At 39.1% G+C, this 12,110-nt stretch overlaps 1 protein-coding gene across 7 annotated transcripts in view; it reads left to right on the forward strand.

The window, feature by feature from the left end:
* The window catches only part of RNF144B (ring finger protein 144B), a 149,243-nt gene that overhangs the window by 117,404 nt on the left and 19,729 nt on the right, over nucleotides 1–12,110 (forward strand). For all 7 annotated transcript variants that reach the window (XM_079147096.1, XM_079147097.1, XM_079147093.1 and 4 more), the window contains exon 4: nucleotides 4,061–4,121. In XM_079147096.1, the coding sequence (XP_079003222.1) occupies nucleotides 4,061–4,121 (61 nt within the window). The remainder of the gene's footprint in view (nucleotides 1–4,060; nucleotides 4,122–12,110) is intronic.

The raw sequence follows: 12,110 nt of genomic DNA on the forward strand, positions 1-12,110 counted from the left end.
CCAGTCAAAACCCTTTGTGTGAAACCTACTTTGATAATACCCTGCCCCAGTGAAGGTGTTGGCCCCTGGTCCCTCTCCCTGTCCTCTATGTGTATCTTCCAAGCATGCTCGTATTCCCCCCCCGCCCCCAGGACCTATACACAATAAAATATCTCTATCTTGTGTCTGTCTTTATTACCTTGAAGATCTTAAGTTAAAACACCCCCTACAAGATACTTACCAGTACAAAATATGGAGAAACCTGGTAGACGTCGCCTCAATCCAGTCAAGAAGTTGACATCACAGTAATGAGACATGTCCTCATGTGTCTCCTGATGACTCCAAGATCATACCTGATAGTCTTGCCAAAAATACATAACTCCTTTCTAATCATGAGAAAGAATCAGACAAATCCAAATGGAAGAACGTCATACAAATAACTGACTTGGGCTTTTCAAACATGTCAAGGACTTCTTAAACTGAAGCGTCACAGAAGGCAAAGGAGATGCCGCAGCTAGATGTAGTAACCTGCGTTGGATCCTGGACTGTAAAAAGATATTACTGGGACAATTTGTCAAATTTGAATAAGGCCTGCTGATGATTTCATTGTACATATCAATGTAAATTTCATTATTTCAATAATTAAGTGTGGTTATATAAGATGGGCTCTTTAGGGGGAGTTGAAATAACATTTAGGTACTCTATACAAGTTTTGTAACTATTTATAGATCTAAAGTTGTTTCAAAATAAAAAGCTAAAAAAAGATGTTCTAGTGTGATTTTGGATGATTTGAAATTTCTTTGTTGGCAGAAACAGGATAAATATACCCCACAAGACTCCTCTTTATAATCTTATTTATTATTCTTCAGGATTCTCAGTCTAGTCTCATCTAGTCTGATGATGACAGAATATTTGTGAATATTCTCAAAAAATTGCTTCTAACCCTTTACCTGCAGTCTGATTGAGTCTCCCAATGTCATCCTAATGGAGTTATTTCAACCTTATAATTGTAGAGGTGAAGACCTTGAGCCATTGTGACTTAGCTCCAAATGGCAGTGGAACCGGGAACTCAATATGTTGCATCATTTGTTATTTTGAAAATAGGTTCAGCCTTTCCTTATCTAAAGCCACAGTGTGATAGAAACATTTTAGAAAATTAGTCCTAATTTGAAAAATCCAACCGAAGACAAGCTCCCCGTGCAAATCTTTTCTCCGTCTTGTATGTGGGTGATTTCAGTTCCTTGAGTCCAACCTCTGTCTCTTTGGCCTGGCCAGGCATCATGCAGGGCTTTGCCCGTAGTGGACCATCACTTCGCATATGGAGAAGATGCAAGTTGACACAACAGGCTGGAGAAGAGATGGGTGTCTTCTGGGCATCGCCTTGATTCCAAAAGAATGAAACAGAGTGAGCAATGGTAGAAATAGCTTTTCATGATCACCAATGTTAATGGAAAAATGGAACTACCTTATTAAGGTTCAATTCCATAGGAACCTTGGACTTAGGAAATAATAAGGAGGAGCTTCAAAGTAAAGTAAGAGGCCAAAAAATTAGAGATTATGACGTTCCCATTGGTAGTAATAGTAATATGTACTTTGATGAAAATTCCTACTGTTGGTGATATTATACTGCATTAATTTCTGTTGTTTTTCTCATTGGCATTTCATTTGTGTCTAAACCATTTTTTAGTCAGGCTTTTCACTGCTGTGAATAAATAACCCAACAAGAACAGTTATAGAGGGGGAAAAGTTTATTTGATGGCTCACGGTTTCAGAGGTCTCAGTCCTTAGAAAGCTGGCTCCATTCCTCAGGGCTTGGGGCGAGGCAGAACATCATAGTGGGGTGGAGGGAAGCAGAGACAGATATCTCCATTTTCCAGATACAAAATAAGCACCCTAAAGGCACACACCCCCAGTGACCCACCTCCTCCAGCCATACCTTATCTGCCTTCAGTTACCACTCAATTAATCCCATCAGGGAATTCATTCATCGGTTGGGTTAAGACTCTTATAACCCAATCATTTCTAAACTTTCTTGTATTCTCTCACACATGCATCTTTGGTGAACACCTCACAGCCAAACCTTAACAAATATCTTCAATTTACCTTGTCTCTCATAACCTGTATTTGACTCAACTCTTATCTAAGTTGCTCATCATTGAGACGTTAAAAATTTTAGGGGTTGACGCTGAAGAACTTAAGGAAGTTCTCTTTTAGATGGGGGTGGGTGGGGAATAGGGCCACTCATAGAATCAGTGACTTCAAATAGCTGAGGCTTGCTGATCATGGAATGTGACAGAGGTCTTAGACCCAGAGGTTATCATCCTCAAATCAACTTGGTACAGAAGCTAAAGTCGCAGTTGGCTGTTTGTCCTCCACATGCAAAGATCACTGACAGAGTCAGAAAGGGAACTCTGATATCTGTGTCACCTGCCACTTTACTTGCTGCACCTGCTGTCTCCAATTCCGAATTTTATTTGAGAACTTTCATCTTTCAGGAAAGATGTTCAGGTAGTGTTATAACAAATGCACAAAGGTGGCTTTCAACATCGCGAAAGTCCAGTCATGCTTTTTTAAAAGAAATGGCAAAATGGTGATAACATAAAAGTCACCCTATTTTTACAAGGATTGCTAACGAGTGTTTATTTAAGGTACCAGATGAAAATACAATACTTTGTCCCTAATTAGAGAAAAACTAGAAAAGATGTTTATAATTAGATTTGTTTTACCATACTTCATTTGGAGTAGGGGAGATGGCACTGTGTTATGGTTCTTCATACATTTTAGTTCAAAACTTAGTTTGTTCATTTACAAAATAAACAAATTGAGATTATTTTTGTGAGGGGATTAATTAGATTTCTAATTCATTTCTAAATGTATTATATAGTTTTAGATATAGTTTTAGCTGCATCATCTTGCTCTGGTTTTCTCAAAGCTGTTTTCCTTTGGTTGTAAGAACCTCCATCCAGATAAGTTTTATAACAAAAACACATATATAAATGTATGTGCACACATGGCCGTGTGTGTGTTTATGTATAATTTAGAGGAATTGTCAAAACTGTCTTACTTTAACTTGCTTACATCCTGAAGGCTAATAGCAAATCCTTTTATTTTCTGTTATAAATCTTTTAAGTAACGTCAGTATACTTGTATCTTGACGTCAATGGAATTAATATTTTTTAGAATGCCAGTTTAAGAGTGGTTAGCCTTTTCTGCATTGGCCTTTGAAATACACTTTAAAATAATTAATGTCACTTGGTTAGGTATGAATCATTGTTCACTAGTAAGCCTTTGGTTCACTGTACTATCTGAAATGGAAATGAACGTCTAGCCATAAGAAGTACCTTAGGGCATATCTTTTTCTCCAGGGTCTGGGATGTCAATGTGTGGTTAACTAAGGGATCTATGAGTGATCTTTATTAGGAATAACTTTTTTTGTTGTTTAGAAGACACTATTTTCTAGGTGCCAAATGATGTCTTCCTAATTCCTGAGGCACTGTCTACTTGACCTTAGTTTTTAAGGGTTCAAAACTAGAACCAGTCTTTTTTTAAAAAAATATTGGTACATTGTGATTATACATCACAGGGGGATTCCCTCTGATGTGTTTGTACACGTACGTAGCATAATTTGATCAATTTCATTCCTCAGTACCTTACCCTTCCTCTGCCCCTTCCCCATCTCCTTCCTTAGCACCACTGGTCTCCCTACTTAGAACTATAATCTTTTTGAATTTTCATAATTGAATGTAGAAAGAAAGGAGCATCATTCATATATGTACGCAAATAATTTGGAAAGTTCAAATAAATTTTGGTTGTCTGGTCTGGGTGGTGCTGATCAAGAAAGGAGGGCAGTCGGTGAGTTTTATGATTGACGTTTTGGTGAGTCCTCTCTGTTTTAGCAGGTGGGGATGATCTGACAATTGCTGCAAGTTTTCCTGCATGAGCAGCGTGAAGAAAAAGAAGTTTGCAAACACTGGTACGGGGAGAAAATAGTAGGCAAAGGCAGAAAGAGAAATCATAAGCGACTGATAACTCAAGGGCCTACAGTGACTCGATCTCACCTCTCCCGTGTCTCTGTTTGCAGATTGCCTGTTTGGTACCTGTGGATCAGTTTCAGCTTTATCAGAGGTTAAAATTTGAACGAGGTATGCATTCTTCTCCTTATCTTGGTGGGGAATATGGTTTTCCATTGTGTCTTACACCCTTCAACTTGGAGGATTAAGGCAGCCCAGGGCTGTGACGAAGCAGCCAGGGGCTCCTCAAGGGGAAAATTGTAATTGCAACATAAAATTTCAACTCTCAGCCACAGTTGGGGGAAGACAAATGCAGATTAGCTGAAAACAGAATTTTCCCTATGTTGGTTGCTTTCTATTTTCAAGCTGGCTTATGTGAGAAAGGTATTGCAAAAATTAAATGATTTCATAACAATGGTAATAAAAACGAAGCAACTCTCAAGATGGATTGTTCCACCTGTTTCCCACTCTCAAAGGTCACTTCAGAGCATTAATCAGCTCAAACCTTTTTTTTTTTTTTTTGGTACCAGGGATCGAACCCAGGGGCGCCTAACCACTGAGCCACATCCACAGCTCATTTTTATATTTTATTTTGAGACAGGGTCTCATTAAGTTGCTTAGGGCCTCACTAGGTTCCTTAGGCTGGTCTTGAACTTGTGATCCTCCCGCCTCAGCCTCCTGAGCCGCTGGGATTACAGGTGTGCACCACCATGCCCCGCCAGCCCAAATATTTTTGTTGCCCTTTATGATATTCATTGTTTGTTCTTTGGGTACTACCTTTGTGATCATAGCGATGGCTAAGAGAGTTTAGTAGTGTCACCCTAATGCAATTTATGATGTTGGACTAATTTGCTTTCAGATATTTGGGCCTGGGGTAATTTATACAGCTTTTTACTTACAGTGCCTTATTTTATGTACAGGAATTCTATTTTTGCTCCTTTTGGCCTCTGATAGGTCTTTTGTAGGAGCCCATTCCCTTTGCTACTCCTTAAAATAGTCTTGAACGAAGAGGTCTATTTTTTTAGTATCTGAGAATTCAGAGGAAAATTGTCTCTCTCAGCACTCACAGGACGGGTATAGTTTCACTGAGTATATATAAAAAAGAAATCTGTAACCTAGTATGAACATTAAGTTTTTGATTGCTAACTTTTTAATCAGTATTAATAAAATCTGGAGATGAGGGGCTGGGGAGATAGCTCAGTTGGTAGAGTGCTTGCCTTGTAAGCACAGGCCCTCAGTTCAATCCCCAGCACCCAAAAAAAGAAAAAAGAAATAAAATAAAATAAAATCTGGAGATGAGAGTAGGGGGAAAATATACACATATCTATCATGTGCAATAAACTTGGTCAACACAATTACCTTTATCTCATTTAATTTTTGTAACTCTGCTGGCAGATAATTCCCTTTATGCTCATATTAGTGCATTGTAGTTATATGTAATAGTTGGATTAATTTGGACAGAACCATACGTGCATGGAATTTACTCCACTTCAGTCCCTGGTGCTGCCCCTTTCCCTCCCCTCCTCCCTCTTTCTTTTTCCCTTTCCTCTATTCTGCTGGTCTTCCTTCAACTCTGTTATTTATTTATTATTTATAATTGGTGATTATAGATACACATGAAGGTGGAATTCACAATGGTAGATTTATACCTGGCAGATAATTCTTGCAGGAGAAGGAGAAAGAAAACCAGGCAGAGTATGAAGAGGGCTATTGAAGGGATACTTGCAGGGGATTCTGGGAAGATGGCATTCGCTGCCTTGGACCGTGATCCAGCTTGGTCTTAGGGACTGAGAACACTGGGTTATTTATTTATTTTTAGCAAGCTAATAACAGATTTATCTCTTGTTGGTGGATCATTTAACTCATACAGCTGATATATTAAAGCTGAATATGCCAAAAAAAAAAAAATATATATATATATATATATATATCTTAAACTAGCTTGTTTGAATTTCAGCCAGCATGGCAGGTGCATTCTTGCTCTAAAGATTCGGTGGGAAGCCAGGAATTAGAAAGCTGTTGCACATGAAATCAGAACAAGGAGAGTCAGATGAATTTAGGGTTAAGAGATGAAGACGTCTGCTATATCGGTCTGTGTGGGTTCTGAGCTCACTGGAGCAGTTACCCCTGGGTGCAGTTTGTACTGCTCTTGCCAATCCACCCATGCAGGCTGACCAGACTGAGCATCGCCACCCGAGATTCCTACTTGTTGGACGTGGTGGTTGAGGATGAGAAGGGCCAGGCACGTGCCCTGCGTTCTCCCACTGTGTCCAGTGACCTCCACCATGCTTGCTCTGTGGGTGACTGTGTGGGCGGCCCCTGCCTCGGCGTGAGGGCTCCTACCTGCAGAAGGCCTGGGGTCGGGCTGGATTCTCTGGCTGCTCCTTCTTGGTGAGACAACAGCTTAGCAGCCTCTCAGTTCCCTGTGACCTGGTGCAGTTTGTTTATAGCCCTTGCTCTCCTCTCTCACGACCACCAGCTCCTCTCCAGCCACCCCACTGCCCCAGCAGTCCACAGCAGGCCTTAGTCCTGGTCGTTTACATGTGAGAGGACACGTTTATCAGCTCAGATGCCTTTTTTTGTCGTTAAATTCTAGCAATACCTGGAATTAAAACTTTCTGTGGTTTGTTCTCACTGAAGAATGTAAAGTTTTGTTTGATTTAAAAATACTGGCAAAAAGCCTGGTACAATTGCAGGCTTTTCTGCTTATTAGCTTCATGACCATGGGCAAGGTACTTAAAAAGACTCCTGTACCTCAGTTTCTTCATCTGTAAAATGGGGATAATAACCATCCCCATACCATAGGGTTGGGATAAGGATTAAATGAGTCAATACCTGTAGAACACTTTCTATGAGAGCTTCCAGTGTCTCAGTGTTCAAAATAGCAATAGATGTTGATAATGAAAATCCTAATAACTTGAAAGGTAGCACCTTCCCATCAGAGTGTCTTCAGTGTTCTTCCTTCTCCTTTCCCCAGATGAGATAATCGTAACATTCTTTAAGAAAAGTCCTCATTTTAAACACACGCGATTGTCTTGTGGTCACTGGGATTAGGACACTTTTGGTTAACGGGGCACATCCCCCGTCACATCCAAGTAGGAATAGCCTTGCCATGGATGAGGGGCACATGGAAACCCATGGGCAGGATCCACACTCTCTGCCAGATGCTCTGCTTTGTGACTGGGGCTTTTTGAGTTTCTTGTAGGGCTCCGTCCTACCTGTGACTGGCTTATGTGAAGGGACAGGATTTTCTCTGGTTACAGTCCTGTTGGGCAGTGGTTTTCAGAAGGCATTGCACATATCTACGTTCATCCATTACAAATTGATAAAACAGTTTCATTTATACATGGACTTTATTTTTTCTAACAATTTCTAGGCAGATATCCCACTATATGTCTCATGCATTCACAATTGATTATTTTATCAATGAAGAAACTGAAAATTTGGTTGTGATCTATTCTACCATATCAACTGTGTCTAAAGTTCTCATCTATAAATAAAAACCTTTTAATTCTGTGCTTTTTATTGCACTAAAATATATACCATAATAGTTGCCTTGTTAACCACTTGAAGCATACATCCAGTGACACTAAGTAAGTTCCTACAGGTGTGCAGCTCTCTGCACAGTCTTCTAAAACCCTTTCATCAGCCCAAACCGAAACTCTGTAGCCATCAATAATTGCTCTCAGCCCTCATAACCACTGTTACTTTCTGCCACTATGAGTTTGCCCACTGTAGAAATTTCATATAAGTGATATCTTACTTGTCCATTTGCATTTCTTTTATTTTACTTAGTATAATTCAAGATCATGTATGTTGTAGTTTGTATCCACATTTCATTCCTTTCTGTGGATGAGTTAATATTCCATTGTATGCTTATACCACATTTTGTTTATCTGCTCATTCGTTGATGGACGCTGGAGTTACTTTCACCTTTGGCTGTTGTGAATCACACTATTATGAACATTGGTGGACAAGTATCTGTTCCAGTTCCTACTTTCAAATCTTTCGGATATTACCTAGAAGTGAAAATCTTGAGTTGTATGGTAATTCTGTTTAGTTTTTGAGGAACTACCATTCTGTAAAACCCTATAAATATAAGTTTAATTAGACATTGTACTATTTAAAGTATTTAAGTATATAAAATTTGGTGACCAATTGGTTCAACCCTCCATTTCATATAAAAGGAAATTGAGACCCAGAGACATTGTGCTCTTAGATGATTTTGGAAGTCATTTTGTAATCATGTAATAATTCATTATCACCCATTACAAATAAATACTATTGGAAAATAGAAATTCCAAGTAAGAATAAGTTTGACATAGTGAAGTTCTACATAATGAAATTCACTTGATGGGATAATCTTTATCTAAATTGTATACCAAACTTCTACCTAATACACTTCCTGTCAATCTCCAACTCAAAACCTTTATCATTGGGTAACTTTATAGTCTATTTCATGAAAATATCTTATATGGAATTGTTACAAAGGGGATCTTGGAGTGCATTAAACATACAGTAATAATGCTGATGGTTAAGTGACTGAAAGTAAATCTCATTGGCTGGGTTGTGAGACAGAATTGTAGAAATTGTTGCTCTGGAAAAATGTAAAATCAGGTTAAATGAAGCCCTTTTTCTTACTTATGAGAATTATTCTTAACTTTGTCCAATTCCTGTTGCCTACCAAGTTCTTTTCTCGTTTATGGTTTGTTGTCCCATGTGTATATTGTCCTCTGCTGTTGCGTGTTTGATTAACTTGCCTTTTATGTCTTTGTCTTTATGTAAGTCTCCATGGAGAAAAAGCATATTGAATAGGATCGGGAAAAATTCCACCACAGCTTACATAAAACAGAGAAGCACCCTTTGACGTTAGTTGGTTATTCTATTCATTTTCCATTCAACAGCTTTTTCCATTGACTACCACTCCCTCTCTGTGTCAGTCTTTCAGTATTAACACAGTGAAGAGAATGGTAATTTTCACATGTGTTGATCATCACTATTTTCTTTGTTTCTTCAAGTACATGCCTATTGATGAATGCTAGAATTTTGCTTTGCTCTTGTTTACAGAATGTGCTTTTTCATAGTCTCACCCACTGCCCCTCGCCCTGAAAAATTGTGCAAAGATTATGTATCTCTAAGCTGAACATGGTGGCAAATATGTGTAATCCCAGTTACCTGGAAGACTGAGGCAGGAGGATCATGAGTCTGAGGCCAGTCTGGGCAACTTGGTGAAACCCTTTCTCAAAATAAAATTTAGAAAGGCCCGGGTGTGTCACTCAGTGATAGAGTACTTGTCTATCATGCACAGACATTGGCTTCAATCTCCAGTACCATTAAAAAAAAGAAAGAAAGAAAATTATCCATATCTAGTTCATAAGCACTCTTCTTATTTTGGGGATCCCTGTTTGGCTGTATGTACCTACCAGTTGCTTTAGCTACTCAGTAAGTCAATGTGTCTGTTCTTGGATATTTGTTGTGTTACCACAGAGTGGGTGGTAGCACTGTAAACAGAATGGAGTGCCGTATTGTTCTCCATGCAGAAATGAAGCAAAATAGGAATGTGTTTTTCAGGTTGTTGTTCATTAGTCCTACCGTACACACCCATGCATTCAATTCGTGCTTATTTATGTACTCTCTGTCCTGTGCCAGGTGCAGTTCCAGATGCTTCTGCAAGCTATGGGTCCATCTTTTTTAAAGGCCCTCTTGTTCCATGTATTCTTTGTAAGCCTTCATTTTGAGTTTTCCTATTTATGATGGTGCTCTTCAAGTTCCATCCATTCTCTTGGATTTGTCCTGGGTGAAATCTCCCCCGCCACCATCTTTTGTATCTGATCATTAGGGTTTTATCTCATCAGAACTCCCTAGGCCATTGGTTAGTTTCTTTGAGTGTTTTTTTTTTTTTTTTCCCTCTTTTTAAGACTATGTGATACTTATTGACTTTATCATCTGCCAGTTTTATTTGCTCACACCTTCCAGCTCTCGTTGGTCATCTTCCTTTTCATAGTCTTGTAATCTCAAGCCCATTGCCATCAGCTGTGTGTGCATGCGTGTGTGTGTGTGTGTGTGTGTGTGTGTGTGTGTGTGTGTGTGTGTATTGATCCCACACTTCTGGTCTTTTGTGGTAAATGTATGCCTGTGTCCGGAGTTTCCTTCCTATACGGTTCTGTGCTTTTGGATGATAACACTTTCTCCTCAGCTGCCTGTGTCCTCTACTTTGCCAGCCAGTTCTTTCTTGTTGATCAGTTTTAAAATCTAAAACAGCGCCCTCTCAATATTTCAGCTTCCTTCTGAAATATTGAAGAGAAGGCATTCTCGTGACAGACTTAGACTTACCAGCAGGTAGGGTGCGGTTTTTAAAAGATGATCTGAATGAGAGACACGTGTTGGGAGTTTGCTCCTCCCTGTGTGGATTTCCATCTCCTCATCTTTAAAGTCGGGGATGATAATGGAATTGTTATCCTAGGGTTGTTGAAGATAGTCTGTCACAGGATGCAATAAATTATTACTGCCATTATTTGTTATTATTTTTATTGTTTGTTTCAATCAGTTTTTTGTTGCTGTGACCAAAACACCAGGCAAGAACAATTTAGAGAAGGACAAGTTTATTTGGGGATCATGGTTTCAGAGGTTTAGTCCATGGTCAGCCAACTCCATTGCTGTGGGCCTGAGGTGAAGCAGAACATTGTGGAGCAAGGGTGTGACAGAGGAGAGCTGTCAGCTCATGGCAACCAGGAAACAGAGAGAAAGAAAGAGAGAGAGAGAGTGAGAGAGAGGTAATGCACATGAGAGTGCGTGAGGAGGCAGGGACAAAATATAATCCCGAGGACGTGTCTCCACTGACCTACTTCCTGCAGCCATGTCTCCCCCGCCTACAGTTACCACCCAGTAATCCATTAAAATTATTAACCCATCAGATGGATTAATCCACTGATTAAGCCACAGCTGTCATAATATAATCATTTAACCTCTGAACATTGCTCTGTTGTCTAGAATGAGCTTTTCTGGGGACACACCTCATATCCAAACCATAACTTTATTCATGACTATTACCACCAAATATTTTTTCCAGTTCTTCAAACTGGACTAAGAAAATGTCTTCCAGAATCCAGGTTATACCTTGGACTGAGTATATAGCACAATAATGTCACTACCTCTTTTATCTTTTTCAGCATATTTTTATCCTCAGTGCCCTGAGTTCTAGAGATGTGTGGAAACTTGACAATGAGTGCCAACTTCATCAGTCGACTCTCTCGTCAATTTCCTTTAATGCAGGTCAGCCTTACTCTAAGCACGGATCCCACCTTCTCTAACCACTTGCAAAGGGTGTCATGACTTACTGAGACAGGGCATCTAACATGGCTACTTTAAGAGAAAACGTTCCTGTAGTGATAGTAGAAGTTAAAACTTATTTAATAAAAGAGTTTGGTTTTTTTTTTTTGTTTTTTTTGTTTTTTTTTTTTGCATAGACAGTGGTATTCTAGGAGTTAAAAAAAAATCCGATCACATGCTTACTCAGGAAACCTGTTATACAAATGTCCAACTCTGTGCGTCTAACTACAACAGTGTTAGACTAGATCACCTCAAAGGTTGTTTCCAAGTTTGACAATCTGTGGTTCTCTTCAAATTTCTTGAGAGCAGATATCTTGAGACCTCCAATGCTGGTCACCGCTGTTTGAGTATATTTACTATAGCAGATGTTAATGCTGATCAGTTTAGTTTAATTGCATTTTAACTATCTGCAGAAGACCTTTGTTCTTTGAGATAACAGAAAGCAAATTAACTTTGGCATAATTAAAAATGCAGTGGGTCATAAACGTTAAAGCAGTTTGATTGATTTCAACTGATAATTAAATTAGCTTGGGTGCATGATGTTTTTTCCACAATACTAAAAATTCATGCGATGTCTTTTTTTGGCAAGACTCACAATAGTGGAGGATGGCAGGAAAACCTCTTTTGTTAATTCAGAGAATAGACAACAGAATAAAAGGCGTACTGTATGTATCTAACGTTATTTGTGCCAAGGGTCTTGGATTCGCTTTTTGAAAATTGAAAACAATCATTTGGGTCAGACATGGTTGCTAGTCCCATGGCAATTTTAGTCTCCCGGAATGTTTCTATTTC

This window comes from Sciurus vulgaris (genome assembly GCF_902686455.1).
Source record: "Sciurus vulgaris genome assembly, chromosome: 7".
In the NCBI taxonomy this organism is placed as follows: Eukaryota; Metazoa; Chordata; class Mammalia; order Rodentia; family Sciuridae; genus Sciurus; species Sciurus vulgaris.